General features: G+C 45.6%; 1 protein-coding gene across 1 annotated transcript in view; it reads right to left on the reverse strand.

Moving 5' to 3' along the window:
- The window catches only part of LOC138304349 (dynein regulatory complex protein 11-like), a 411,831-nt gene that overhangs the window by 34,539 nt on the left and 353,092 nt on the right, over positions 1-24,200 (reverse strand). The window contains exon 14 of the mRNA XM_069244325.1: positions 329-436. Coding sequence (XP_069100426.1) covers positions 329-436 — 108 coding nt within the window. The remainder of the gene's footprint in view (positions 1-328; positions 437-24,200) is intronic.

Below are 24,200 nucleotides of genomic sequence, written 5' to 3' on the forward strand. Positions count from 1 at the left end.
ACAGTTACAGCCCCACATTGCTACTTTTGTGGCAGCAATGAGCTATACAAGTAAAAGAAATAACACAAACTTATATACTGTTCTATATATGGTAATGCACTGTGCCACAGAGAACAACTTATTTGTTGCATATATATCAACGTACTCAAAAGGCCACAGTACCTAAACTTTCTTATTCAGGAGCAATATGAAAAATTAATATAATTGTTTTCTATGCTCCCCAATTGCAAATTTGCAACTTTTGTTTTCTTTTTCGTCATTGGAAAATGTAGTTTTTTGCACTGCTACCAATTGAAAAAGCTTAAAGTACAGGATTTCTTGAATGTACCGAGTGGCAGGATTGCATACAGGGCAATGTTCCGCCGCACGTCCAGCATGGATGGCATAGGCTCAATGTCTGCCGCTCGCAGTGTGGTACCCAGGTAGCTGAAGTCACCTGTAAAAGAATGGAAAGCAGTTGAGAAGTAATCTAGAGTCATGCTGGTGCTGGGGAAAAAAAAAACAAATACACTAGAAACTCATTCATAGGTATGAGAAGAGAACAAGCATGTTGGCTCGAGTTAGAGCTATTGGAGTTGTAAATTCCTAACTGGACTTTTCTTGCCACATAAATTGAAAATGAAAAGTAAAACTGTTAAAAATCGCCACGGCCGCCATGAGCAGGAGCGCAAACGAGAAACACAAAAGGAAAAAGAAGTTTATTCGCAGACAAACATATCGGAAAACGTGCATATATCCCTGTAACAGGGTCGGTGTCCAAGGCGGTAACAAAACCGCCCCAAGGAGGGACAAACGTAAAGCATTTACCAGTGATAGCACAGGATTTTTGATAGGCAAGCCCACGAACAAATGAAAGAGATGGGCGTGAGGTAGGCGTGGTTAAAAGCCCACAAGTCTCACAACAGGTTAGAGCGCTTTCACACCCGGCCTAAAAAAGGAAGAGTTTCAGGGCTGGGCTAGCAGATCATGAGCTGCAGGCGAAATGTACACCAAAGAAACCATCCTGTTGTCGTCACAATGTGAGAGAGTTGGGATAGCTGGGCAGAGTGGAATTCCCATTAGTCGCCACACAATTATGAGACGACTGGTGTTCCAAAACCTGAATTTCCTGGGTACAGCAAAATTGGACAGAATTTAACCAGCCATAACTTTTGGCCGGTAAAATCACCTTAGTGAATGGTCTGCAGTGAAGTCTAGTCACAATCTGGATCCTGCATGACCCAGTGGCAAGACACAGGGCAGTATGCAATGCTTCCCCCGCCAGGGGCCATTGCTCCCATCCCTCTCTCACCCTCCTCATCCCCACTCTACCTGCCCCGCACTTGACTCCGGAAGACACTTACCACCTGCTTATAGCAGGCAGTAAGTGTCTCAGTTACTCCCCATGGAACAGAGAATGTTGGCACATAAATTGAGTTTCATACAATTATCCCCCAATCTGTAGGGTCTGACTCCTAATTACAATGTACTACGTGGGAGTTACCTCAGAGTAATGGTATTAACAGGTGTGGAATTTCACCCTGCCAGTTCCGTGCATTTCCAACTCAGGATTTATCATAGGCCTTAGAATCTGGCATATCTGAGTTGTATATTATTTTTTTTTGGGGGGGGGCATATGTGTGTGATTTTCTTTCTGTTTTCCTTTGTGTCTGGTTAGCATTTCAAGGTGGACAGCGTCATTTAAAATGATGAGGGTAATCAATTATAAGGCAAATCTGTTCTGGGTTTGCTGTATTTGAGAAGGTCAGTCTAATGTGATGGACAAGTTACTTACCTTCAGCAGTGCTGTATCTGGTAGAGACAATATCTAGTTACAGATTCCTTACCTTAGAATTTCCCCAGGCATCAGTCTGGATCCAGAGATTTGTCTTGAACAGTAGCCTACCCGCTGTTAAGTGGCACTGATTGGCTCCGTGTCCATAACTATCCGTGCCAGAAATGACATTTCAGGTCTGATACAGGTGCCCCCCGATGTGCTGATGTCAGATTCTTTTCATGACTTTTCATGCGAGAAGCGCACAGCCATGAAGAACATGACCACTGGTGCGTCCAAACTAGGGCTCTGAAAGGGGAGTCCCTGTCTCTAGAAATCAGTTCGCAAAGAAGGGAGGATGGGTGGGTCGGTTAGGAATCTGCAATTAGACATTATCTCTACCCTACAAGGCAATTCCGAAGGTAGGTAACTTGTCCATCTTATAGAGACATCTAGTTGCAGATTCGTTACCTTAGAATAAATACCAAAGAAATAACATCACCAGTTTGTTGGTCTGTGACCTAAGATCACACCAGAAAGCCCTCCAGGAGCGAACAGGCAAAGTGATCATTCCTATGGAAATGACTGTCCAGGGAGTAGTGTTTGGTAAACATGTGCAGAGATGCCCACATTGCCACCTGATAGATGTCCAGGACTAGAACTCTGCGTGCTAATGAAGTTGTTGCAGCTTTGGCCATGGGAAAATGATCACGCAAACCCTCCAGGGATTGCTTCTTAACCAGTGCATAGAACTTTATAATGCAGAGTACGACCCATCCTGAGGTGGTTCTCTTATGCACTGCCTGACCTTTCTTTACACCCCTAAACTAACAAAGATATGGTTAAGTACAATCAAGGTACAATCAAGGTAGAACGCCAACGCTATTTTTGTGTACAGGCGGTGATGTCTCTCTTTCTTAGAAGGATGCGGAGTGCCTAAAAAGTAGGCAAAGCAATAGATCAGCAGAAAGGAGGACTGAATTCAAAGAACTTTGTCAGAATAAGGTAGGGTGCCTTCAATGACAATGCTACAGCTCATTAAACCTGTGGGCAGATGTGATGGCCACAAGGAAGGCTGTTTTCAAAGTGAGGAGCCTGAGAGGACAATTGTGGAGAGGCTCAAAAGGACCGCACATCAGAAAAGCCAAACCAAATTCAAGTTCCATTAGGCATAATAAATGGGGTTGGAGGAAACTTATGAGTAAGGCCTTAAGGAACCTATTTACAATACGAGATTTAAAAAAAAACGATAGTTTACGAGATTTAAACAAAAACGATAGTTTAGGCAACCGTAAGAAAGCAGAGATTGCAGACAAATAACCTTTGAGAGTTCCCATAGCAGAGCCCTGCTGTGCCAAATAAAGTATAAATCATAGAGCCTCAGAGAGAGAGGCAGAAGGGGTCAACAGACTTGTCTGTGCACCATGCCACAAATTTCTTCCAACTATAGGCATATACCGTTTTGGGGGAAGGACACTTGGCTGGCAAGATTACACTACAGACTTCGGGTGGAAGGTCGAAAGCTGTCAACCGTAACTGCTTAATCTCCATGCAAGAAGGCGGAGACTGGACAGGTTGGAGTGGCAAACCCTCCCCTGCTGCTACAACAAACAATCCTCCTGAAGGGGCAGTCTGATCAGAGTATCGATGGCCATGCTCAATAGCTCGGGATACCAGATCCTTCTTGCACAGTCCGGAGCCACAAGAATTACTTGGGCCCTGTCGTTTTTGATCTTGCTGAGAACTCTGGGCAGAAGTGGTATGGATGGAAAGACGTAAAAAGGCCTGAGTTCCACTCAAGACAAAAAGCGTTGTTGAGCGAGTTCCACCTTAGAAACTCCAACCCGCAATACTGCTGACATTGCACGTTCTCTGCGGAGGTGAACAGATCTAACCAAGGCTCTCCCCACTGCTGAAAGAAACCTTGGGCCACCTCTAGATGGAGATGTCATTTGTGATCAACTAAGCATTGACAGCTGAGTTTGTCCGCTCTCACGATCAGAAAACCTGCAAGATACTAAACCATCAGGGAAATGTCCTGTTGTTCCAGCCACATCCAAAGGCGCAGAGCATGTTGACAAAGGGTCCATAACTCCATCCCGACCTGCTTGTTGCAGTGACAGATGGCGGTGGCGTTGTCTGTGAACACCTGCACTATCTTTCCCTTGAGAGATGGAAGCAATGCTTTCAATGATAGGTTGATCGCCCGGAGTTCCAACAAGATGATTTGGAGTCGGGACTCTGCCGGAGACCGGATGCCTCTGATCTCCGCCTCTCCCAGATGGCTGCCCCATCCCAGGAGTGATGCATCTGTCACTACTGTGAGATTTGGTTGGGGAAGGGAGAGGGATCTGCCTCTGGGCCAATCACGGTTCGTTAACCACCACTGCAGATCTCGTGCAGTTCCTTCATAGATCTAAATCATGTTGGAGAGATTCCCCTGATGCTGCTCCCACTGAAACTTCAGGTCCCTCTGCGGAGCCCGCACATGCCATCTGGCATGTGTCACCAGCAGAATGCATGAGGCCATGGGGCCCAGCAGCATCAGAGTCATTCTCACTGAAATCCAGAATCGAGGCTGAAACATTGGTATCATAGCCTGAATATCCTGGACTCCCTGCTTGGGAGGAGAAGCCAGAAAACTGCACTGTGTCCAGAATAGCTCTAATGAGAGGGAGCATCTGAGGGAGTCAGGTGTGACTGTGGCACGTTGACAGTGAACTCCAGCGATTGCAGGAGGTCCACTGTAGTCTGAAGGTAGGAGACGACAGCCTGTAGCGAGATCGCCTTCAACACTGAGTCGTCGAGATAGGAGAAGACTGAAAATCATGAGCTGCACAGATGAGCTGTGATCACCGCCATTACTGTGGTGCTGGTAAGGTCAAAGGGGAGCACAGTGAAATGAAAGTGCTTGTGGCCTACTGTGAACTGCAAGTGATGTCTCTGGGCAGGCAGGACGAGAATGTGGAAGTAAGCGTCCTGCAAGTCAAACATTACCATCCAGTCTCCTGGGTCTAGGGCAGACATTACCTGACCAGAATGAGCATTCTGAACTTCTCCTTTTTGAGGAAAACATTGAGGGACTGAAGGTCTAGGATAGGGCAGAGGCCCTTGTCCTTTTTGGGCACCAGAAAGTAGCGAGAATAACAAGCATAACCTACTTCTGGCACAGGGACTGTCTTTATGACTCACTTTGCAAAGAGAGCTATAACCTTCTTGCCGAGAAGTGCCAAGTGATCCTCCATTGTCTGATCGTAGGATGGTGGCATGAATGGAGGGGTAGTATTGAAGGGAAGGGAGTAGTCCCTTCGGACTATCTGCAAAACTCACCTGCCTGACGTAGTGGATTGCCAGCGGAGCAGGTGATGGCAAATCCTGCCTCAAACTGGCCCTTGGTGGGGAAGGTTTGGAGGCAGCTGCAGAGAGGAGGGCGGTGGGCTGGCCAGACCGCTAGCTCCCTGACCCATGGGGGCAGTGGATATCACGTCCCCAGCTACACAGGGCACAGGGACTCAAGCAGAATGCCCCACATGGGGGTGGATGGGAATGGATGTGACAGGTCGCCCCTTCCATAGCCAGGAAAGGGGCAAAAATTAGGGTGAGGGGCAGCCACGAGGCCCAAGGACCTGGCCATAGTGCAAGAATCCTTGAAGTGCTGAGTCTGCTTTTTCTCTGTAGTCACAGTATGGGGCGAAAGGATGCCAGTGTCAGGGGAAGTATTTAGACCACTGGCTTCAAGATGCTCCGAACGCCAGTCCAAAGGGTCTTGGAGCAGGTATTCCAACGGGTCTAGAGGCCCTTCCCATTCCTCACCATATCCCAACCCATAAGAATAAGAGAAAGGATCTGTATATCAAAAAATAACTGTTTATCAGAAAAGAATAAGAGTCAGGATCCGACATAGTGGGCAAAACCCATGTTGGTGTTGGAATCGGCGTCACGCAATGCAGATCTGGCTCCGTGTCAGCAATGAGGATGGGGTTGGCACCGCCCGGGGGCACTAGTGGTGCCGGGAGCGTCAGCATCAGCGTTGGAGAAGGTCATGTTGGTACGATCGACGCAGGTTTGAATTCAGGAATGGATAGAAGAGTACCCCCCTCCAAAGCAGACGCTGAAATCACCGGCGCAGAAACCGAAGGGGCCCCTTCTGATCATGCGGGGCCCAAAAGTGCTCCTGGGGAGTCAGACTGCTCAAATATGAGATGCAATGCCTCATAAAATTCTATGATTTGGGCAGGGGTTGCTCTGGCTCCCGGAAACTTGAGGAGGCATGGAGCTGACCCAGCCGTAGGATCTGCAGATGGAGGCCTGAAGAGCTCGAGTTCCCTCATCTCATCGGCCAGAAGATGGGGTGAAGTTGAAGAACGGTTGTTCTTCTTTGACTTCTTCTAGTGCCTCGACTTACACGATCACCCCGAGTACTTGGAGAGGGATGATGACGGGGGGCTCTATGACCAATCCCGAGACCTTCCTCTCGACAGATTGCAACTTACGTGAAGCCGAGCGCCAGGCCGTCATGAACTTTAGGGACCGCTCCCTCAAAGCTTTTGGATTCATGGTCCGGGACTCGGAGCATGAATTCGGGTTGTGGTCATGCTCCAGCCACCAAAGCCAAACGAGGTGGCAATCCATCATGGATATCGCCTGATGACAGGACCCACAGGGCTTGAACTCAGTCTTATGAGAAGATATCCTCGAGGCACCAGGAGTGTAGACACTCAAAAAAACTTTTGACAAAACGTCAAAAAAGACCAGTCAAAAAAGTGATTGAGGGGTGGCTTGGAAAGAAAAGAACTGATGTCAGCGCTTGGGGGTGGTGCCTATATAGGACCTGCAACGTCATTTCCCACGCTGATGATGCCGCAGACTGACGTGGAGCTGATCAATACTACCTAACAGCATGCAGGGGTACTGCTTGAGAAAAATCTCAAGATCCAGGCAGACCCCTGGGGAAATTCTATGGTAAGGAATCTACTTAGATTGGTAGTGATAGGTGATGCCGTTTTTCAGAAATTCGAATTTCTTTTTACTAGACACCCCACAGTTTTATAAGACAAAGCTAAAGACATATGGGTGACATAAAATACTCATAACATAACACAACTTAACTTTACTACCTGCCCGTCTGAACACAGCTCTCATACTTTTAAGGTTACATTTGATATCACTGGGTAGAATAATGCTTTAACCCACCATATGATAGCCTCTTAAAATGCATATTTCCCCTCAAACGTGTCTCCAGAGGAGTGAAGGGACAAAGTACGAGGAAAGGAGGGGACAAGACATTATCATCAATTCTCACTGCAGCCACAATACTAATAGAGATAATGCATGTTCTTCTCAGCAGGCCTCTGTACTTGAGAAATAATGTAAGGTGAAAATGAGGTGTACTTTCATTAAATTTGATATATTTGTTACAGTATGTAGACTGTTTACTGGCTGTGGATCATGCTTGATATAGATCTCCTGAAACACCACTCAGTATTCCAGCTTTTTGTGCCACCTCTCGTGCCTCAGGGTGAATACAGCTCTCGGCTATACTTTTATGCCTCTCTTTAATGCTTAAACTTCAATTTATCACTGACATATTGAGGCTGTGCACAAAACACACAAAAAAAACAAGTGAATCAATACTGAACCTTAATATCACAGGGCAAGGAGATATTTGGGAGTACCTTCACTTAGGTAAAAGAACCATCACCCACCTTTGGAGACATGCTCCATCATTGGGTCACACCTTGGTCTACTCTTGCCAGGGTGGGGTCTACCCATCCGGCGGAGCACTTGATATTCTGTACAGGGAATATGAGATAAAAAATTGGGTCAATGATAGACCCAATCTTGTTTATGTTTGAGTTCTTTGGACAAGATTAAATGATGTAAGATGGATGTCCTTGACTGGCAATGCCCAGATACTATTGGTCTGATTTGTAGTCTATCAATCCTTTAAGAAATACCTTAACCTGCCTCACACCAACAGAGTCAAGAGTCGGTTTCCTTTATTTAGAAAGTGTAATGCTAGGTAATCTCTTTGTTTTGAGCCCTGCTTGCTGGACTGGCTTGGGCCTGTCTTTATGAGGCGAGCAAGATGATTGAGATCCTAAGTTTTGACAAAAATTGTGTTGGTCTGTTGGCCTCTCCGCGCTGACATGTATTAAATTTGTAAGGCTGACATTTCACCAAATATTCGAAGATGTTGCCACTTCACCACTAATACCAGCGTTACCACTTTCACCACTGTCACCACCGCTTTTACAACATAACAACATATGATCACCACCATTGTAACATCATCAAAATTACTAATACCAACAATATCACTACTGCTACTCACTCACCTCGACCACATCACTACAACTACAGTACTATATCACCATCACTTTAAAACTACTACTACTATCACCACTACTCCCACCGTAACCACTAACACCACAACTACCACCAACACCACCATCAACACTGTCACATCAGCACCACCACCATCAACATTTCTGCCACTTTCTCCAAATCCATCACCATCCTACCATCATCAATAGTACTATCACTTAAAGTGGTCTTCCTCCAAATTTTTGCTGATCTCGATTTTGCTGGCTTTAGGACTCTGAGCACTTTACCACTGCTGACCAGTGCCAAAGTGCAAGTGCTCACTCCTTAAAACGCGGTAACATTAGCTTATCCCAAATTTAATGTACTTGTAAGTCTCTAGTAAAGTGGTATAATTTGTACCCAGGGCCTGTAAATTAAATGCTGCTGTTGGCCTGCAGTGCTTATTATGACACCATTTAAGTAGCTCCTTCAAACATGTCACAGGCCTCCACTGCAGTCTGTCTGTGGTGTTTAAAACTGCCATTTCGCAATATAAACCTTTTGCCATGCCCAAACCTTCCTTTTTAATACATATGTCGAAGCGTAGGATCTAAACAGCCCACGGGGCAGGGTGCAAACTAGTACAATGTAATTTTAAGTTTTGTATGTGATGGTAGTGAAACACTCAAAATTTGTTTTTCACTATTGCAAGGCCTACCTCTCTCATTGGATAACACTGGTGTTACCTTATTACATTTAATAAGCTGTAACTTCCAAATCAGAACCGGTACCCAGTTCATGTTTGGTGTCTTTGGCATTGGAATGAAAAATCCTCTTTTATGGTGAAGTCGGATTTTAAATTACAATTTCAAAAATGCCATTTCTGAAAAAGTGGCTTTTTTTTCCTTAGCCAATTGCTGCCTGCAGCCGGTCTCTGGGTCACATGACTGGGTGTAGCTGACAGTTGGGCTTTGTGTATTCCTCCTAGACAGCCACAAAATAGAGAACTTAGGTTTGCCTGGATGGGTCATCACCTCAGGATGGGAGGGAGGAGCTGGGCATAACCCTACTTACACTTGAATAGGCTGTGTCCTGCCTCCACACAAAGGGCAGAATATCCCCTGTAGTTAATCTGGAGCCAGGAATGGGGAGGCAGGAATCCTGTGGACGTCAAGGTAAAACCTCCAGACACTTCTCTCACTTAAAATGAAGGAACAGGTATAAATATTGGACCTCTTACACCAACTCTTCAGTACACTTCTAAACCTGTGGAGACTGCCACAAGGAACTGCTGTGCTTCATAAAGGACTGCCAGACTGCTGTCCTGCTGTGCCGACCTGCTCCCTGCTTCCCTCTTGACTGGGTGAGAAGGGCTGCACATGCATCAGTTGAATCCAGGACCCCAGAGTGACTCTAAGGGATAGATGGCTGGCCTCCAGACTAGAGCCTCAAGGACAGAAGGCTCCAATAACTTTGAACCCAGCACCTTGACACTTTCATCTGCGACCCCTACCGTGCCAAGTGGTGCCTCCACAGTCCTGCAGTCTTCGAAGTGGGCTTGAAGGCCTACCTGTGGATCCAGCAGAACTGAAGCATCTCCTCTGCTGTAAGGGACAATCCCAAACAGAACTGATGCGTTGCCTCTGTTGCAAGATTTCTCACAGCACAAGGACTCTTGTCAATGGCAACCTCAATTTTTGTAAAGTTATTTTTATTATTTTTTTTGTTTGTTTTTGTTTTTTTACAACATAAGGATTGCCATTTTAACAAAAACAGTTTGAGTAGGATGGATAGTGTTAGAAATGGGGTCTCTGGTTGGCATTCAGTTTGCACTCTGTCCAAGCAGGGACCCTCACTCTAGTCAGGACAATAGAGATACACACTTAAGATAACCCTTGCTCACCCCCTTGGTAGCTTAGCACAAGCAGTCCGGCTTATCTCAAAGGCAATGTGTTAAGTATTTGTATCAACACACACAGTAATACAGTGACAACACTACAGAATGGACACAACACCAGTTTAGCCAATACTTATCTAAATCAAACAAGACCAAAACAATAAAAATCCAACATACACAAGTAAAGTTATAACATTTTAAAATAAAATAGTCTTACTTAATAGAAAAAAATGGATGTGTTGTTCTTACACAAAGTACCTGGTTTGCATCAAAAATAAAGCCGCACGGGCGAGTGTGCACTGGAAAAGTCAGTGATGCGGCAATACCTAACTCCCAAGTCAGGATGTGCGTCGTTTGGTCTCCGATTGGGTAGGCAATGCGTTGTTTTTCTCTCCCGCAAGAGAGCGATGTGTTGATTTCCGGACAGGCACCTCAGGTCTGGGCAGTTTTACATTGATTTTGACGCCCATCGATGATGCATGCGAAATGCGGCCACACGATTATGAGAATCTGCGCTGCGCGGGGTTTGCGTCATTTTCATCACACACAACCGAGTGTTACGTCATTTCTCCAGCTGCGATGCATCGATTTTTCAGCCGCAATGCAAGTGGTGCGTTGATTTTTCAGCCATGATGCAAGTGGTACATGGAAGTTTTTCCTGCACGGCTCCTGTGCGTGGATTTCAGTTGTGGTTCCACCAGCTTTACCTTTCAATGGCCCAGGGACTGGATAGGGCACCACGTGGCAGAGTAGGAGTCTCAGCAGAGAGTCCAAGTGCCGGTAGAGGAAGCTTTTGATGGCCCTGAGACTTCAAAACAGGAGGCAAGCTCAATCCAAACCCTTGGAGATACTTCACAAGCAGGAATATACCACAAAGTCCAGTCTCTGTCCTCTTTCAGGCAGAAGCAGAAACTGCAGGCCAACCCAGCAAAGCACAGTCACAGGCAAAGTGGCAGTACTCCTCCACCAGCTCTTCCCCTTGGTAGAGGTACCGCTTGAGTCCAGAAGTAATCTAAAAATCTGGGGTTTTGGGTCCACTACTTATACCCCTTTCTGCCTTTGAAGTTGTCAAACTTCAAAGGAAAGACTGTGTTGTTCACAAGATCCTGCCTTGCTCAGGCCTGGCTTCAGACTCACACCAGGGGGATGAAGACTACACTGTGTGAGGACAGGCACAGCCCTTTCAGGTGTTAGTGTCAACTCCTCCCTCCACTCTAGCCCAGACGGCCCATCAGGGTATGCAGGCTACACCCCAGCTCCCTTTGTGTCACTGTCTACTGGAGAATCAAAAACAGCCCAACTGTCAGTCTTACCCAGACAGGGAATACACAAGCAGGCAGAGTCACAGAATGGTTTAAGCAAGAAAATGCCCACTTTCTAAAAGTGGCATTTTCAAACTGACAATTTAAAAAACAACTTCACCAAAAGACGTTTTTTAAATTGTGAGTTCAGAGACCCCCAAACTCCACATCTCTATCTGCTCCCAAAGAGAATCTGCACTTAACAGTTATTTAAAGGCCGCCCCCATGTTAACCTATGAGAGAGATAGGCCCTGCAACAACGAAAAACGAATTTGGCAGTATTTCACTACCAGAACATGTAAAACACACCAGTATATGTCCTACCTTTAACATACACTGCACTCCGCCCATGGGGCTACCTAGGACCTACCTTAGGGGTGTCTTACATGTATAAAAAGGAAGGTTTGGGCCTGGTAAGTGGGAACACTTGCCAGGTCGAATTGGCAGTTTAGAGCTGCCCACACAGACACTGCAGTGGCAGGTCTGAACTATGTTTACAGGGCTACTCATGTGGGTGGCACCATCAGTGCTGCAGGCCCACTAGCAGCATTTGACTTATAGGCCCTGAGCGCCTCTAGTGCCCTTTACTAGGGACTTACTAGTAAAATAAATATGCTAATCATGGAAAAGCCAATTACACGTACAATTTACCCAAACAGCACTTGCACTTTAGCACTGGTCAGTAGTGGTAAAGTGCCCAGAGTACCAAAGCAGCAAAAACAGAGTCGAGCACACAGTCAAAAACATAGGAAACAATGCAAAAAAGACAGGGGAGACCACGCCAAGGATGCCAGGTCTATCAGATAGAAAGTAGATGATTATTTTCGGACCACTTCAGTGCAGGAGGGATGGTGTGGGTAATGGGTACAATGTGTGAGAGGGAAGCAGTGTGGAACAGGTAGTAATAGGGAGAGGGTTGTGTTGTTGAGGACATGTCTCAATAATGGAGGGGAGCTGTAGCATAGAACTGGGAGGTATGGGGGCTAGAATGGGAGGGTGTAACTGGGTACGGCATTAGTATAATCAAAGTGCTTATTGCGGTTGTAGGAGCATAAAACGGGCAAGAAACTGGCGAGTGAGTAGGATACACTAGGATTCACTTTTGGGAAGGGGGAGGGGCTGTGGGGAAGTCTCTGTGGTTAAGTCTTGAAGTTGGAACAGCATAGTGTCCCAGGCAGGCGCAATTGGGCATCTGCATATTCGCTGCAGTTCCTCCCAATGCAGGGCAGGTCATTCTGCAATACTCCGTTTGATGAGCATTGCCTCCCAGTGGGAGAAAATGGGATGGGAGGATGAGGGGAGAGCCAGTTCATGGTGATTAGGCGTTTGGCCAATAGGAGTGCAAGGCTGGAGAATCAGGGTCTGACCTTTGGGTTTTTTGTCATGGGAAAATGTGTGAGGCAGTGGATCCCCATGTACTAAGGTTTGGAGGTTCGGTAATCATGGCTAGAGTGGAGTTCATGTCTCACCAGAGGGTAGCTATGGCTGGGTCGGCCCTTAGCATATGTTGAAGGTCCACTGAGGGGGACTGGCATTGTAGGCATGTTTGTGGAGGGGTGGGAAATATGCGGGTTAGGCGTGCTGGTGTTAGGTACGCCCTGTGGAGGATAGTGTACTCTAGCAACTTTGTGCAGTGACTCCAGTGCTGTGCACCATTCAGAGTCATGTAAGGGTCTTCCTAGGTCTTCCTCCCATGATTGGTACAGAAACGATAAGGAGCAACCAGTGTGGTTCCTGATTGCTGTGTGTATCCACGGAATGAGGTGACTATCTTACCCCATGGTGTGTAGGGTATGAATCACTTGGTGTGTCAGCGGTTCCTCATCTATTATGCCCCAGATAGTTTGGGGGGGGTCAGAAGTAGATGTCTGTGCCTTAGGAATTGGCGAGGTGGGACTACCTTTTCCCATTCAACCCGCTCAATTGATAGGTGAACTGTGTTGTGGAAGAGGTCCTTCACTGTGAACAGGGTTTGTGTATGCCATTCCGCGAGTTGAGAATCTGTAAAGGGTCCCACTGTACCAAGGAGGTCTACGAGGGAGGTGTTTGGGGCATAAGCAGAGTCATGTTACATGAGTTGTAACATTCTTGCAGTGCATTTTCGAGCCACCCACACTCGTAGGGACCAGGATTTGGGGTGTCAGATGGTGAAATAGAGAAATTGTCTTAGAACATAGGGGGTAGAGGGGACTGGTCCACTACCCGTGTTGATCTTGAGTGTTTCTGCCTGCAAGCCATCAGGAAAACCATTGGAGCTGAGCCACCAGGTATTAGTTTTCGAAGGATGGGGCACCTAGTCCCCCTCGGTAGTTGTAGTTTACTCAAGGCTACTCTCCTTCACCCACCATCCCACTAGAGTTCTCCGAGTAGTTGATCTAGTTCCCGGAAAAAGCACAGATTGATTGTGACATGGGCGGATTGCCAAGGACTGGATTGCTGCTATGGTCCATGTCAGGGGGGTCCCACCCATGGATATGAGTTAGCGTCGTGACAGAGAGGGAAAGCGCATGATTTTTGCCAATTGATGCGCAGACCTGATGCAGTGGGAAAAAATCGTGAAAGTCGAGTGCGACTGGGGAAAGGTTAAGCTTTGCATCATGGTCATATAGGAGGAAATCCATGATAGAGACACAGCATGGGTGGTGTCGTGTAGGCGGATGCCCCAAGCTTGACCCTCCCGGTGGAGCCAGCAAGCCAGGGGCTCCGTAGCTATGGGGAATAAGATGGGTGAGAGCAGGCAACCCTGTCAAATTCTGCGCTGCACTGTGAATGCGTGTGAGGTTAAATGACCTATGCGGGCCCTGGAAGTAGAGTGTATAATAGCTTGGTGTAAGTGAGCAGTCTAGGGCCAATACCTATTGTTCTAAGGACCTCGAAAAGGTAGTCCCAGGACAGAGAGTCAATGGCTTTTTCTAGGTCTAGTATGAGGCAGTGTGCCCATGGATATCACAGAGAGGCCTCATCTATTATATGAAGAGGCATCTGATGTTATTGGAGGTACTTCTTCCTGGGACCATGGCAGGGATGACTTGTAGATAGCATTCAGCCAGAATGTTGCTTAATATTTTGTAGTCAGCTCCAAGCTCGCGATTGGTCTGTATGATGATAGTGAGGTGGGGTCGCAGTCTGGTTTAAGGAGGGAGACCAGGACCGATTCTCTTAGAGTGGGAGCGTGCCACCGGTGAGGGCCTAGTTGTGCATGGTCATTAACAGTGGCACCAGAAGGGTTGAGAATCGGTCATTGTATTCAATTGGGATGCCATCAAGCTCTGGTGTTTTGTTGCAAGCCAGCCATTTGACTTTATCTGGGGAATTAGTTCATCAAGCTCTTCTCGCTTGAGTGCATTTATGGTGGGCAGGTATAGAGGGTACAAGAAGCACTGAGCTTCGTCAAGGGTGGAGGGGGTTGGCGCCTGAAATAATTCAGCATAGTAGGAGCTCAAGGTCTGTAGTATCGTGGATTAGGACTGTGCTAGTTTACCTGCGGCAGTCCGAATTTCGGATGTGTGGGCTCTGTGTTTCTTGCCAGACCAGCCAAGCGAGGAGGCAGCCCGGTTTATCGCCAGTGCTTTGTGTGCACCCACAATACCCTGAGCACGTCTGCAATGTTTTGCATGTAGAGGCCTGTGGTGACAATTTTGAATGCTTCACATTCATCGGTTCAAGTTGTAGCAGTATCCTGGTTTGCTTCAAAGTACTGTAGGTCAGCTAGGCTTCGCAGAATGCTGAGTTATCCAGAGTGTCTTTGGGTAAGTGCTATGTAGGGACAGGTGATTTGGAGGTGCCCAGGTGAGGTCTACTATGTGGGTGGCGTGGTCGGAGAGGACTCAGCCTAGGTAGTCTGAGTAGTACACCATGGTATTGAGAGAGCGTAGCTTATATAATCTATATTAACATGAAACGTTTATGAATTAATGTGTGATGATGCCGCATAGAAACTATAATAATAGTGATTTTGCTTAAACATGCACTTGAATTGTGACCACGATGAGTGGCCATCAATGTATACGCGATTTAATAATGATGATTAAAATGTTTATGCTACGTTCTTGTTAAGCTTATACTAGCATTTGCGTTATTGAAACTGTGCTGAAATATTCATAGGCCTTAAGTTAGCATGAGCGGAAGTTTAGCTGCCTGGCTCTCGTATTAAATGCATTTTTCTATTTTTCAGTGTGCTGACTCACAAGGGGCCATGACCCCGCAATGTTCTTTTTCTTCAAGCTCGGAAGGTGAATGTAACCATGTTAAATCCGTTCTCAGGCGCCTTTTCTACGCCCCTGGAATAAATGTTATAAATGAAGTGAAACAGTGTAGATTAGTATAATGTATAAGGTCACTCAAACCGGTGAATACAATGGTACTACTGACCAAAAGATGTGCAAAGAATTATCAAGAAATGAAGTCATACTGGACGTGTCACCTCTGAAGACGTCAATAACGAGGACCAATCAAAGACTTGTAAACCAATATGGGGTGAAATTAGGTTTACCTAATGTCTAATTTGATAGGTTAAAGATAGTGGGGTATAGAAGATGTCCAATAGAATTTTGGGGGAGTGTGCTACGAAAAAGAGATAAAAACCCATGTCACAAAGAGGTCAAAAAGGCGGGTTAGGGAATGCTATTGATTTTATCCAGAAACTCTGTCACTATGTTTGGTGACTTGAGATTATTGAAAAACCATCCTTGCCCTTAGTTTGTCCATTTACACTTATCCTCCTTAAGAGGGAAGTGCCCTTTTTGCCCTTTAGCTGAGTCCTGACTAATGGTGATCTGACTGATGTCGTGAAGATGAAGACTGAACCTGTGTGCTGACCTAATCCTTGGAGGGTAATTATGACAATGCATTTGTAATTTGTCTGTTTGCTTTTCCTTTCTAGGTACCAACTGCTTGCTTCTGACAGAGACCATAGCTAGATGTTTTCCAAATTGGTGTTCTAAATTGTTTTGCATGAAGCCCAAAATGCGAATGCTAATCAGTGGTTAGGACAGGTGTTCACCAAATTGACGCAAATAGGCAAATGACCGAGACAATGCTTTGTTGAACTGACGCGACATTGACACTCTGCTAAACTTGATCTATGTTCACGCCGTGTTATGTTCTAATGTTTGTGATTCTTGCCTTAATGAAATCTTATCAAAGTTGCCATATTGTGACTATGCTGTTATGTTTCTTGGTTTTGAGGTTAACGCACTTAGGGGGTGATTCTGACATTGGAGGAGGTGTTAATCCGTCCCAAAAGTGACGGAAAAGTGATGGATTTACCACCAGCCGTATTACGAGTCCATTATATCCTATGGAACTCGTAATACGGCTGGTGGTATATCCGTCACTTTACCGTCACTTTTGGGACGGATTAACACTCCTCCAAAGTCAGAATCACCCCCTTAATCTTAGATTGTAACTAAAAGGGAATAAAATTCATAAAAATTCTACTAAACTGGCGTGGTTATTCATGGCTGAAAGGTCATGGTTGCTTCTTGAATTGATTAAAGACTTTGACTAAGGTGAAATGTATTGTTGTGATAAATATTGACGACATTATTGATGAATTGATTGATATATTGATTAGCTATCTCATCCTACGGTGTCTCTCAACTGGGTCAAAAGATTCATTGGCCTAAAATGAGTCCTGATATGAAATAAATTATCATAAAGGGACGCGTTAACAGTTCTGGTAGCAGAGCGACGGTTTGGCCCTTTGGGTCCCTAGGACGGAGAATCATTGTTTAAATTGTTTTCTGTGATAATGCAAATTGGAGATATGATGTGTTTCTAAATTCACCATGACTTTCCCGGGATCTTGGAGCCTGCCTAAGTGAGTTGGGAATGTTCTCTGCGTCATAGCATGTGTGGTATAGGGTTTTGCGCTTGCTCAGCTTATGCCTTTTTGCAGCTGACTTGTGGAGTTTGTGTGTATTTAGGCCAGGTAAATGTTTTTTTAGTAGGAGTGGGCGTACTCCGCAGTATGAGAGTAGGGAAGTCGGCGTACTTCATATGAGTGTGGACCTTCGTGCTCAAAATTATCCACGTGGCTGGTTGTTTTGTACGGACCCGTCGTGGTCTAAGACTCCGGAGTATATTGACAAGTGTAGGAGACACTTGGGTTTATGTTGTAATCTGTACGGTTTAATAGGTCAATTGGGCGTGGTTGACAGGTCGAGTTTGAGTCAAAATGTATGTGTGAAACCTTCGATGGAGATTTGGCAAGTTCTAAAGTGCACTAGAACGAACCATTGACAAGTCGAGAGTAGGATTTGCGGTTCGAATTCTGCTTGCGTATGTGGGAATTGAGAAGGAGAGACTAGCGGCCGAGGCTTCAAATGAAATCTCTGTAAAATTCTGAAGCGAATGTGTTACCCTTCCTGTAGTAAACCGGCAGATTTGTGTTGTGGTTAAAGGTGCTTGCAGTAATTTTGCATTAGTTTTGTGTGAATTCAGTGAGGGGCGGACGAGCCGCAAGACTTTGTCAGCTGCAGTGTGTGAGTGTGACGCCAGTAGTGCCGCGCTGAGATAGGTCAGTTGTTGAGAAGGGTCGCACACGGATTGGCTGCCGTCCGTGAGGGGCAATAGGTAGAGAAAGGTGGGTGAAGAGTGTCCTGGGAATTAAGTCACTTTCTGATTAAATACAAATAAGAGAAAAACGCAAAGATTAATTTTGTCAAGGCCTTTAAGAGTGCTCCGAAAGGAGACGCATACATTATGGCGAGTGAAGGGGAGCCTACACCGCCTGAGGGTACTCCAGCTTACATAGTTATGGAGGAAAAAGGTGTTGCGCCTTGTTTATGGATGAAACAGTGGCGCAAATTAACAGAGAAGGAGGGAAGTTTAGCGTTCCCTGAACATGGGACATTCAATCCGAAGGTGTTAGAAAATTTAAGGTGGTTGTTAAGTACACAAAAACCACCTCCGAGGCCAGCCCAATATGAGGCTTTAGCGATTTGGGATTTAATGGCCCTTAAACATAGATAAGAAAGATTCCAAAGAAGACTAAAAAGGGCAGAAAAGTCTTATGCAGAAGCTAGGTGGGATAATGAGAACAAAATGTGGTGACGGGGAATAGTTGATGGATTGAAATTATTCCTAGCAATTACACAGGTAGAAGAGACGCAGGGAAAGAAAGCCACTTGTAAAACGGACAAAGATTCTAGCAAGCCTAAGGAAACTAAGAGACCTTGGGAAGAGGAAGACGATTCAGATGATGAAGAATTCATGGATCGAATATTACATGATCGCCCACCACCCTATGCGGTGAGCGACAGTGTTCCAAGCACTAGTGTGGGTCCTGGGAACCAGACGCAGGAGAAGGGAGTTACTGATACGGTACAGACTAATGATACGGTTTCGATACAGAATGGTGTCAGTGTACCCACTGTGCCAGACATGCAGATACAGTTGCAACCTCCACTGCAGAAACAGAGAATCTAACCAGACATCCCGGTACTCGAGACTACTACAAATCTGATAGTGCCACCAGACCCGATATATACAAAATCGAGGTTAGTGCAGATTGAGTCAACTCCGCAAATGCTGCCCCAGCCACAACTGATACCAGGATATAACCCAGTAGCAGGTCCTCCATTAATACCTGTTCCGGCTTCACTAGAACAGACCTATGGAGTCGCTGCTCCACGAAGTCTGGGACCAGGTCAGACACCTGCTGCAATATCGTTACCAATTACTGTTGGTCCACCAGTGCCATTGTATGCACAAGGTAAATCTGGCGTATGTGATCAGGGAGTAATGACCCAAGATGCAATAAGAGGAGGGTCCATAGGAACTCCCCAGTTAATGGCCCCAGGAGAACAGGCAATTGAGAAACCGAGGTCTTTGATAGACCTTAGCCCAGTTGAAACGCCATTGGAGGCAATGCGACAGGCAGGGCTAGGTCTGCTAACCCCACAGACAATAAGTACGAATGCTTCACAGTCGCCAATGATGCACGCAGGGAACATTTCACTGCAAGGTTTTACAGTACAACAGTTGAATGAGTGGTTAGAGAAGACCTATGCTTCACAGAAGACCACAGTGACTGCGGTAGAACCGGAAAGGTTAGGGAAAGATGAGTACCTGAACTTTGTAAGATTGGGGGTGGAAGCTGCTGAACTAGTGGACGGAACAATGGGGGTAAACAGATTAGAGTCATACACAGAAGCAGAGCTGAGATATCTGTGCCCTAAGATTACTAAAGAGGTAGGCAAGGTACATCAGAGAATAGCGAACCTAGCAGACAAATACAACATTGACATTGAGAACACGAAACACTTGAAAAGAAGTTACAGGTTAGACTTTGACGTAAAAGACTTTGAGCACATGAGGTTGGCTGGAATGAAAGCGCATCTAAAAGAAATACTGCAAAGTGCGCAAATTTGGGGTGCGTTACAAAAATGGGAAGGCAGATGGGAAAAGAAAAGAGATAAGGAGAAAGGAGACAGTCCGGGGTCGAGTCAGGCTAAAGCTTCACCCGATACGGAATCAGTAAAAATACTACCCATGAGAGAAACAGCTGGTGGAGTTTTAATTCATGTGCCGTGGTCCAGAGGAGACATCCTATCTTTTACAAATGATTATCCCAGATTGAGGGAGAGACCGATCGAGTGGTATCAACAAACAGATAGGTTAGTGAAACTTGCAAAGTGTCTTTGGGAAGACTTGAATACTTTGTTTGAGATCATTGTTCCGCCTGATTTGTGGCTTGAGTGCAAGAGAGGGTTAGACTGGCCGACGAAGGAGCTGGCAAGGGATAAGGTGACCGGAGCTCCCTCTGAGGAGGTGATGAAGTACTATCATAAAGTGATTGAGTTTTTGAAGCAGAAAGTGTCGCCGAAGGTGACTGATTGGCAGAAAATCGACCGGACCTCACAGGAGGTTAAGAAATCAATTCATGCTTACTATGAAAGGTTGTTAAAGGCATTCAACATTACAGTGGTATTGAGACCATTGAGCCGAAAGACATCAACCATCTTGTGTTCAGATTTGTTGAAGGGCTGAGACCAGAGGTCAGCCAGATGATTAAGAATCATTTGATTTGTTGGCAAGCAAAGCCAATTGATGAGGTATTGCAGTATGCAAAATACTGTAGTGCCGAAATTGAGCTGAAGCAGAAAAAGTTAAAGGAAAAAGTGATGGTGATGCAGATAAGGGCTGCACAGGCAGGAATACAGAGAAATGGAGTTCAACAGATGATACAGCAGTAACCGCAAGTAAATGGTGTGTTTCAGGTACAATCGAGAGGTCGAGGTCGAGGTTTCGTGAATCGCGGTCCAGACTTGAATACTGTTGTGGTTCAAAATGACGTGCAGGGGATGAAAAAGATGTCACCATGTTACGCGTGCAGGGGCGTGGGACATTGGAAGCGGGAATGCCCAAATGTGGGGCAGGATGGTGTCGTTCAACAAAGCACTAATGTCGGTACATTGCAAAATGTAAGAGGTCCAAAATTGAGAAATCAAAACCCGAACTTCCAAAATAACATGGTACAGATGCAGGGGTTACAGCCCATGCAGCAAATGCAAATGCTGTGTGTTCAGCCAGCACAAATGCAACAAGAACAACAGCAGGTTCCCATGGTACCTAGACAGCAAATGCAATTACCAATGGCTCCGATGGGACAGCAACAGGTGATGCTTCCTCAGCAGGTCACAGGCCAAGTAATGAGTCAAAATAATACAGTACAGCAATTCCCATTGCGTGGTGAGGATGGAATGAATGAGGAGTGGTCGGATGACCGCTCAGATAGCGAAGAGTGCAGGCTTGCAGCGTCCTTAGAAGTAGATCAGAGAGGACCCTATGTAGAGGGAAAGGTAATGGGTCACAAGGTTTCATTCCTGGTTGATACCGGAGCTACACGCTCTACAGTCAGAAGTGCAGAGGTTCCGAAATTGCCACTTTCGGGGCGTACCATAAGGGTGGTCGGAGTAGCAAATCAGTACTTAACAAATCCGATTACAGATCCAGTGCAGGTTGAGATCGGAAACTTCCAGGGACTGCATAAATTTGTAGTCTGCGATTCGAGTCCGGTATCCCTACTGGGAAGAGACTTACTGTGCAAGACAAAATGTTCGATTACCTGTTCCAGTGACGTAATCGAAGCACAGACAAACAGTGATGATGAAGGGGATGATGGTCAGTTCTCAGAGTTAGAGACAGGAGCTACAAATGAAGATTACCCTTTGATTACATTGTTCCCGATGCTTACAGTGATCGACTTACCTGCCGAGTTACAGGGAACGGTGACAGAGAAAGTGTGGGATTTGACAGGAAAGGAAGTGGGATTAATAAAAGGAGTAGAACCAGTCAAAGTACAAGTGAAGCCAAATGCAGTGTTTCCTCAGGGGCCACAATATCATATGGCACAAGATGTTCTTATTCAAGTGTCACAAATAATTGCAGACTTTGTGAAACAGGGAGTCCTGAAGGAAGTGTTGTGCAGTCCATGTAATTCACCGATAATGGGTCTGAAAAAGCCCTGTGGGAAGGTTCGAATTGTGCAGGATTTGAGGAAAATAAACGAGATTGTGGTAAAATGTTGCCCCATAGTACCCAATCCAGCAGTGATCATGTTTCAGGTTCCATGTGATGCTGAATGGTTCACCATCGTAGACCTGTCACAAGCCTTCTTTTTGATACCTCTTCATGAGGAAGCCAGTTTTTATTCAGTTTCAAATTCCTGGATAAGGTGTACAGTTGGTGCAGAATTCCTCAAGGGTTTTCTGAGTCACCGTACATCTTCAATCAGATATTGAAAAAGGACTTAGAATCCTTAGTACTGCCTTTTAACTCGACTCTAGTGCAGTACATTGACGATTTTCTGATTGCATCCAAGACAAGGGATAACTGTAAGTACGATACATTGCCTTACTGAATCATTTGGGAAAGATTGGACATAAAGTGTCACCCAAGAAGCTGCAGTACTGCCAGAAAGAAGTGAAATACTTAGGACACTTAATTGAAAGAGGGTCCAGGAGAATATCGAAAGAAAGAATAACATCCATTTTGCAAATGAACCCCCCAACGACAAAGAGAGATGTCAGGATGTTTTTGGGAATGGTAGGCTACTGTCGCCAGTGGATACCCAACTTCTCAATTATCTCAAAACCTTTGATAAAACTGACAGGTAAAGAGATCAAAGATGAGCCGTATACCATAGCTTTGTCCAGGGAAGAGCTTGAGTCATTCATGGAGTTGAGAGAGTGCATGTGCAGGGCACCAGCTTTAGGTATGCCTGATTACACTAAGCCTTTTCTACTATTTTGTCATGAACGTGATGCTTGTTCTTTGTCTGTCTTGACACAGGTCCATGGAGGTGCAAATCGCCCTGTAGCATATTTTTAAGCTACTTTGGACCCCGTTGCAGCAGCCTTACCGGGTTGTTTGCGCGCAGTTGCAGCAGTGAGTCAGAGCCTTACACAGCGTGAAGGCATAGTAATGGGATACCCCCTAACAGTAATGGTTCCGCATTCAGTTTAAATTTTGTTGACTCGAACCAAAACTCAGCACATGACAAATGCTCGTCTTACCAAATATGAGACAATTATTCTGGGGTCACCTAATGTTTCACTGAAACGATGTACTGTGTTGAACCCGGCAACTCTACTTCCTGCTGAAAATACTGAAGTTAATAATGAAGAGGAAGTTGAGCAAGACTGTCTTGAGGTAACAGAACTATGTACCAAGCCACAACCTGATATTCAAGATACACAGTTAAAAGAAAATGACTGCATTATGTTTGTTGATGGGTCCTGTTTGAGAGATTCAGTTGAAACACTGAGAGCTGGTTACGCTGTATGTACCATAGCTGGTATTATCGAAGCTTCCTGGCTTGAGAAGGTATATTCCGCACAAGTGGCAGAGCTAGTTGCCCTTACCAAGGCATGCCACGCAGCTGAAAATCTGAGAGTCACTATCTATACTGACAGCAGATACGGATTCGGAATTGTACATGATTTTGGCCAATTGTGGTCGCAGAGAGGTTTCATGACCTCTTCTGGTTCTCCTGTGAAAAATGGTGAACAAATTAAGGACTTGTTACATGCGATTCAGTTACCTCTTGAAATTGCCGTGGTGAAATGCAATGCTCATGTTAAGTCACAAGACTTTGTGTCCATGGGTAACGGCTATGCAGATCAAGTCGCAAGGTTTTGCACATTGAACTGTATATCGTTCAAGGATCAGTGGGAATTGTTACCGCAAACTGAAAATGACACATGCTTGAACCTTACATTAAGGGTGGTTGATACCCTAGATGAGCTAAAGACACTACAAGGTCGTGCTAGCAAAGAGGAAAAACGCTCCTGGCAAAGAATGCAATGTGCACAAAGGGCTGACGACTTGTGGGTCTCAGAGGAGGGGAAATTACAGTAGTTTTGCCAAACAGTCTTCTGTCACAATTCGCTAGGCTCTACCATGGACAGGCTCACCTCAGGAGAGATGCGATGATCAGGTGATTCAAAATCGATTGGTTTAATCCAAAGTTCAGACATGCTGCAGAGGTTACCTGTCACAGGTGCATCATCTGTCAACAGATGAATGCCGGAAAAGGGACTGTGGTAACTTTGAGCCACATAGGGAGAGCTGGCGGTCCATTTAGCAAGTTGCAAATGGATTTCATTGAAATGCCTGTTTGCGGAGGATTGAAGTACGTGTTGATGATTGTGTGTGTTTTCAGTCACTGGATTGAAGCTTACCCCACACGTAGAAATGACAGTCTCACAGTTGCAAAGCTGCTGCTTAGGGAATTAATACCCAGGTTCAGGTTTCCGGTCTCTATAGAATCAGATAGGGGCAGACACTTCGACAATGAGGAGATTAAACTTTAGTGTGCCGCATTAGACATCGAACAGAAGCTGCACTGTAGTTACCGCCCTGAAGCATCAGGATTAGTAGAGCAAATGGATGGTACCTTGAAATCAAGAATGGCAAAGATGTGCGCAGCTACCAA

Source organism: Pleurodeles waltl, chromosome 7 (genome assembly GCF_031143425.1).
Source record: "Pleurodeles waltl isolate 20211129_DDA chromosome 7, aPleWal1.hap1.20221129, whole genome shotgun sequence".
Lineage (NCBI taxonomy): Eukaryota > Metazoa > Chordata > Amphibia > Caudata > Salamandridae > Pleurodeles > Pleurodeles waltl.